This window comes from Salvia splendens, chromosome 15 (genome assembly GCF_004379255.2).
Source record: "Salvia splendens isolate huo1 chromosome 15, SspV2, whole genome shotgun sequence".
NCBI lineage: Eukaryota > Viridiplantae > Streptophyta > Magnoliopsida > Lamiales > Lamiaceae > Salvia > Salvia splendens.
Window position 1 is genome coordinate 26,008,180 of NC_056046.1, and position 7,078 is coordinate 26,015,257.

Here is a 7,078-nt window from a genome sequence, read left to right on the forward strand (position 1 = left end):
CTTCTGTCTTACTCTTACTCTGTATTATTTTATTATTTGTTCATCTTTCTACCTTTTTCATTTCTTACTTTATTCTTCATTTTCTTAACTCACTTACCACAATTTTTCTTAAATTTCGGCTGAAAAGAAACGCTTTCACTACTATAGAACGGAATGAGTACTTTGCATATGAATATTTCTCTCTCTCTCTCTTTCTCTCTCTCTCTCTTTTGTTTTTCTGTTCTCTGCTTTCCAGTTCCAACATTTGTGGCATCTAAAGTCAGGTTCAATAACGATCGCCGGTAATAGGAGTTCGATGAATGTTGCGCAACCACTCATACCAGTCTGCAAAGGAGAAGGCTACGAATACTGGAGTATTCGGATGCAGACTCTACTGAAGTTCTCAAGATCTATATGACTTTGTAGAACAGGGATTCCAACGAGGCGAACAGATTATGGGAGAATAAGAAGAAAGACTCAAAGGCATTGGCGATCATCCAACAAGCGGTCCAAGACAACATCTTCTCCAGAATCGCAACGGTGACTACCTCAAAGCAAGCCTAATCAACCATGCAGAAAGAATTTAAAGGAGATTCATAAGTCATCGTTGTGAGATTATTCTCTCTATTTTTTTCTCTCTCCTTCTTTATAGTATCTTTTATTTAATACATTGCACACTTTTTTCTTACTCTCCGTGACAGAAAGAAATGTCTCCATTACTATAAAATGGAGCGAGTATCACTTTCAAGCCAAACTCAAAAACCAACATAAGTTTTATATTAATCTTTTGGGGACTGAGGGAGTAAATTTTTTGTAATCCATTTATATTATCTACAAGTTCGACTCATAAGATTATAAAATTTAATATTTTAGAGTCGCTGATGATAATCAGTTATTCTATTATTAGGATACATATATTCTATCCAAATTCAATTATTTATGCCCCCATTTTAAGTGATAGATATTTTTAAAATGAATGATACTTACATAAATATTAGTAAAATCCAAGCGGAACTGAGAAAATGTTGATTGCTGAGAATCTTGAGAGAGAGGAGCTAGACGATGACTCGGCGGGCCCACAAGATCGCGTAGAAAGAAAAGCAGTGGCTGTTGGATTAAGTCGTACACGTGTCGAAAAATGATTGGGTGAAGCGATGATAAGGCAGAATTCCGTGCTTGTCCATCACTCCGATATTCACAAGTACGCACACAGACTTGAGTTCAAACTTGCTTTTTATGAAGCTACACTCTCTGGGGTCTGGGATCTCCTACAATCTGTGAACCACGTTTCTCCCTCGCTTGTTTCCTCCTAGTACAATTTAAGGTAGGTACGGGGAATAATTGCTGTGGTAGGTTACCTGTTTGTTGAAATGCCTCAACCAAAATTTGTTTGGGGTTATGTTTGATGTTTGCATACGATAAGTCTCACAAGTTTTCTATACTGTAGTTATTTTACAGCCCATGCACCATGTTTTATGCAACTGCCGTCGTGACTTTGTAAAGCTGCAAGAGCTAAGATCATGTAAAAGGTGTGTTGGAGCCGACTAGAAACTTAACAATTATGATAAATCACACTCCCTTCGTCCCAACTAAGTTGAGTCAATACTTTTGGGCATGGAGATTAAGAAATTGTGTTGAAAAGGCAAGGAGAGGAATAAAGTAGGAAAGATAAAGAAAGAGTAAAGTAGGTGATGGAATCAACTAAGAGTGATTGGATGTTTTGTTTTTTTTCAAAAAAGAAAATGACTCAACTTAGTTGAGACATTCCAAAAAAGAATACGACGGATCGGTTGCTGGGTTCTTGGTTTCTTCGTTTGGTTGTTAATTGCATAAAGGATGTTGTTTGCTCGATAGTGCTATCATCGTATATCTTGTTTAAGATGTCTGACATTTGTTGTAGATTCATATATTCTGGCTGGTGCGATGTTTTTAAAATCATCCTCGGATGTTAATTCGTTGGTGATCAGAGCCTCTCTTTAGTCTTTATTGCTGGTTTCAAAGTGAGTTATGTATGGATCAAATGCTGCAAATTTGTTTTTGTTCTCGTCACGTATTCACCTGAAATTCTTGCCTTGGAGTTTGTTACTATGGTTCATATATTGCTCTGAAAAACTGATGGCTGTTGAATAGTTCATTACACTGTTTGGGTATCTTAGCAGAATATATGTATATGTAACTTTAACAAATTCTTTTATGCTTGCAGTTATTGATTCAGATATACATGGCGTCAGTTTCGGGGACTCGTAGTTTGTTCTGTACAGATAATAATCTCTTATGTGCAAAAGGTATTAGGGAAAGAACCAAGACGGACTTATTTGTGATTTTACTTCCTTCAGCTCTTATTAATTCTATTCTGCAACATGCAATATTTATGTAAGTGGGAGCTTGTCTCATGTGATGCTTTCCTTCCAGCTATAAAAAGAAACAGGTGGAAATGTGAAACTGGAACGAAAGTGGATGAGCTCATGCTTCAAGCATCTCTGCCTCCGAGGAAACAAGAAGGCTTACTATGCCCCTCCATTACCAGGAATCACCGAATGGAAAAATATTGCATAGTTACAAAAGCAACGAGTTCCTCTCTGGAGCATTTGAGTTCGTTGAATTCTTTTCTTGAAAAGCTTCACGACTACACAAAACAGCCCTCTTCAAGAGATTCCAAGGAGATGAGTGAATCATTTGGTGAAATTGATGATGTCAAAGCAGATAATGGACTCAGATCTCTAGAGAATTATCTTGTCAAAATTAAAGGTGGTAATATGGTCATAACACAAAAAAGATTTGTTCTAACAAGATAATGCTGATCATTTAGTAACTGTTTCCTCTTTTTTATCTTCCTGTTTTCAGAGGTGGAATCAGAAACCATTTTTAACAAAGACACAAAGGAGTCAGTAGATACCTCAGCGGGGAAGGACCTCGGAATGGTTGGAGAGATGTCATTTAAAAATTATAAGGGAATAACACTTGCCAATACTGAAGGCAAACAACAATCTTCCATTGATGCCTCTGATTTCTATTTAATGTAATATGCGTTCCCTTCACGTCTAACTGCTGCACTGTACTGATTACACACCAAGGTTCATATTAACTTCTTTGTTATAAATAATTATTTCATTAATGCAGTGGTGTATTGGTGTCAATAAACATAGCAGTTTTCCTCTTTGAGATTGCCACTCCAGTAAAGAGCTCTACTTTCGAGCTATTTTCACTGCCCACGGTTTATGGAGCGAAGATAAATAACTTGATTCTACAGGGAGAGTGGTGGAGACTAGTGACACCTATCTTTCTGGTACAAGATTGATGACTTGGTTCGTGCTTCAATTTTGTAATTAGTTTAGTTCCGTTTGACAAATATTCATGTGAAAACAATTAGATTAAAGTCTGTGAATAAATTAATATTTTAGATGCAGGAACCTAGATAACTGAAATTGAAATTTTAAAATGTTTCGTATAGACTAGAGAATAAAATTTTGGACATTCCAAAAAAGTGGTTTTGCAAAAAAAAGGCCAACATGTTAACCTCCTATTGTCACTTTATTCTTCTTGTATTAGGGCTTCATGTTAGTTTTTGTCTTTGGTTTTGTTCTGCTAAAACTATGTGCTTGAAACCTGAAATGCTAGCTATTTAAATCTATCTGTAACTATCGCAAACATGGAAGTATATTCAGTTTACATATGAGATGTTACTCAATGGACAATACTCTCAGTATGTGGCTTGGGCTATTTTATTGTGTACCTCAAATGTATGACTATAGGAGGCTAGGAGCACATTTGTGTTTGTCAGCTATTGACCCCTTCTTTGGTTTTCTCGTCGTTAAGTAATTACAATGTTCACTCTACCTTAACTGTTAATATATTGCAACAAGAACACTTCGTGTTTAAGAAGACAAGCAGGAGGACAGCAGTATTTATCTCTCTTGATGATTAAATTTTATCGATTTAAAAAGAATTAGATTCAGAAATTTTGCAAATTTAAAATATTGATTCACAAGTGCAGCAATTGCTCGAACTTGATTTCGTTAGACTTGAAGCTCTGCAAGTTTACATGGTCTATTTGCTACAATTCCGTTATGTCCCCCTTCTATGTTACAGTATTTTCAGTACAAGTAATTCTATTTGCCTGAAGCTTAGTTCTTTGCAGCATTCTGGTATCATTCACATAGCCCTTGGGAGCAGGGCCCTCTTCACTTTTGGCCTTGAAGTATGCAGAAAATATGGCTCATTCACCTTCCTACTGCTATATGCTCTTGGAGGAATTTCTGGAAACCTATTCAGCTTTCTTCACACGCCAGAGGCATCCGTTGGTGGTACGGTAAGCTAATTATTGAAAATTTGCAGTTGCATATTGTTGGTCTTCACATATTTATTAGTCATCTGTTATTATTCTAGAGTTGCAGCTGATCAAGTGGAGGTTTAAGTTTCAAATGCATAGTCACTTTTGCACTTACACATTTTCCATAGCATTTCCTTCCTTGTGGAAACTAAATGAGCAGGTTCAAAGCCAAAAACAACTTGTTCCACATCAAAGTTATGCGATCTAAGAGATTCGATGATCAGTCACGGATGGCTATAGAAGTTTCTATACATTTTATGCATATGGTTCTTGGCATGGAAAATATTTTTGCTTTGATTCAGCAAAAATCTATAAAATTTCCAGTTACTCACTTTTTTGTCATGGACTGTGTGACCCTAGATCCCAAATGCACGTCTAAATAGGCAAATGACGCACACTGAAGATAAAACTGCTTCCTAACACTCGTTATTTTCAATTACCAAACCAAATTATATCAGTGCATCATATAGTCTCGTGGTTGAGTTAATTTGTAACTGGTCAACGATAGTTTCAGTTATTTCGTTTTAGCAATGTTATTCTAACTTTCATGCATGCTGCATTATATATAACCCGACTTTCCTTATGCAGGAACCAGTGTTTGCCATTATTGGAGCTTGGCTTATTTACCAATTTCAAAGCGAAGATGAGATATCAGGGGATGTTTACGAAAGAATGTTTCGGAATGCCATTATCATGACAGCTTGTATATGTGTCCTAAGCAATTTCAGCCCTATTGATGACTGGTACTCGAGCTACCATTTACCTTGAACACCATCAGCATGCCTTGTTAGACTCATTGAAGTTCGTTGTCATGTCATGCATAATCTTGTTGTGCCAACGGTATCATTTGCCTTGGGTCATACTTGCATTAAACTGATCAAGAGATGGTATCTCTAAACTATATAGGAATAAAAACACATGTTTGTGGTGATCAAGACAATGACTCTGTATGGTGTTTGCAGGGCGCACTTTGGCACAGCTTTTGTGGGTATATCGTATGGCTTTGTCACAAGCCCAATCGTGCAAGTGAAGGATGCGTCTACAGAAGCAGGTCAACATGAAAGAATCACATTTGTTAGACGGTATTCGGATCCTTGCAAATCCCTTTTGTATTTCTCCCTCTTCGTGTTGCTCTTGAGCTGTTTACCTCTTGTCTTCGAACCTCCAGTAGATCTGATTTGATGAGGATAGTTTGGTATCAATGTTTCCATCACATGATTCATACATAGTTAGTATCCACACTCCACAGAGATAGGTTGCCTTTCATCAGTTTCACAAGTTTACATAGAGCTACAATCTACTCTCTCACTAACTCTATGTGAGAGTCTTGTGATTGTAAATTATACTTATCTATCAATATATAAAACACGAGTTTTGGCCATTATTTTAAATATTTATAAATTTTGGATAAGATTTTAAATATATATTAGTTATGGACCTTTTGAATATTTGTTGAATATTTGGCAGTTATATAATTAATGCCATTATAAATTAATGGTATTATATAATTAATGCCATTATGAATTGGTAGCAGCAATATGCCATTATTATTTGAAAATAACAATTAGATGGTTTTTTCTAACCGTAAAGATAAATTATAAACAAAATGCCCTTGAATTTTGAACTGATTTTTATTTAAACCGGTTTTCTTATGGACTATTATTTCCTTACTACATTACCCTTTTTATTATTACCCTTTTTATTATATTTGTAAAGTCATATCACTCTCAAATTACATTGATTGCATATAGTATAATTAAATTTTGGTCAAATTACATTGATTGGATGTAGTATAATTAAATTCTGACGCATTATTTAGTGAAATTTCAAATAGAGCTAATCTAAATTTCAAATTTCAAATTGTGTTTTATGCATGTCATAAACAAATAAATTTAATAATGTATTTAGAAGTACCATAAACATAAAAAAAATATAAGATTATTTAGAACTTTTAAATTTATTAAGAAAGTGGTTGAATCCTCAAAAATTTTAGTAATATTCATGGCTAACATCAATTATATTTTGTACTAATATATTTGAATCCAACAATGAAGACGAAATATTATGTACGAATGAGTCGAACAATGCCCCGAGGATGAATTTCAATTCCGAAAAATTGTATGAAGATGATATATTCACATCAATTATATTTTGTACTAATATACACACAACTCACATGACGAGGAGATTCACAAGATGAGATTGTACGCGAAGGTTCACAAAAATGAGATAATAGAAGAAGGTATTTGTTTGGACGATAACATTAAGAAATTAAGAAATTGAAAGTGAATACTAGCTATTATTATTATTATTAATAATTAGATATAAATAACTATTATTATTACTTCATTGGATGATAAAATGAAGAAAGTAATTATAGGCATGTAGTCATTTTTATAACTTAGAATTTCAAGAATGATTTAATAATTAATAAATTAATTAGATGTGAATAACTATTATTATTCCATTGGATGATTACGTTTAGAAATTAAGCTTATACATGTACAGTCGTTTTTATAACTTAGAATTATAAGAATTATTTAACAATAAAAACAATTGGATGTGAATGACCTCTAATATTCAATTGGATGATAACGTTTAGAAATTAAATATATGCGCATGCAGTTATTTTTATAACATAGAATCTCAAATATGAATTAATAAAAAATAATTGGATGAGAATAAATATTATTATTGCATATTTTGTTGGATGATAACACTATATACACATATTGTCGTTTTTATATCTTGGAATTTTAATAATTATTT

General features: G+C 34.0%; 1 protein-coding gene across 5 annotated transcripts; it reads left to right on the forward strand.

Annotated features, from left to right (window-relative positions):
- The first annotated feature begins 1,035 nt into the window (after positions 1–1,035).
- Positions 1,036–5,693, forward strand: LOC121769220 (RHOMBOID-like protein 9, chloroplastic). Of its 5 annotated transcripts, XM_042165956.1 has the most exons (9): positions 1,036–1,303; positions 1,427–1,508; positions 2,183–2,264; positions 2,392–2,727; positions 2,824–2,998; positions 3,100–3,265; positions 4,118–4,288; positions 4,898–5,052; positions 5,272–5,693. In XM_042165956.1, the coding sequence occupies exons 3-9, from the start codon at positions 2,201–2,203 to the stop codon at positions 5,489–5,491; spliced, it is 1,287 nt and encodes a 428-aa protein (XP_042021890.1). In that variant the 5' UTR covers positions 1,036–1,303; positions 1,427–1,508; positions 2,183–2,200; the 3' UTR covers positions 5,492–5,693. The 5 variants fall into 5 exon arrangements, 4 of the variants coding, with proteins under 4 accessions (XP_042021890.1, XP_042021892.1, XP_042021888.1 ...); XR_006043508.1 differs by lacking the exon at positions 1,427–1,508 and having other exon boundaries at positions 4,898–5,196; positions 5,272–5,413; XM_042165958.1 differs by lacking the exon at positions 1,427–1,508 and having other exon boundaries at positions 1,036–1,307.
- Positions 5,694–7,078: the final 1,385 nt, after the last annotated feature.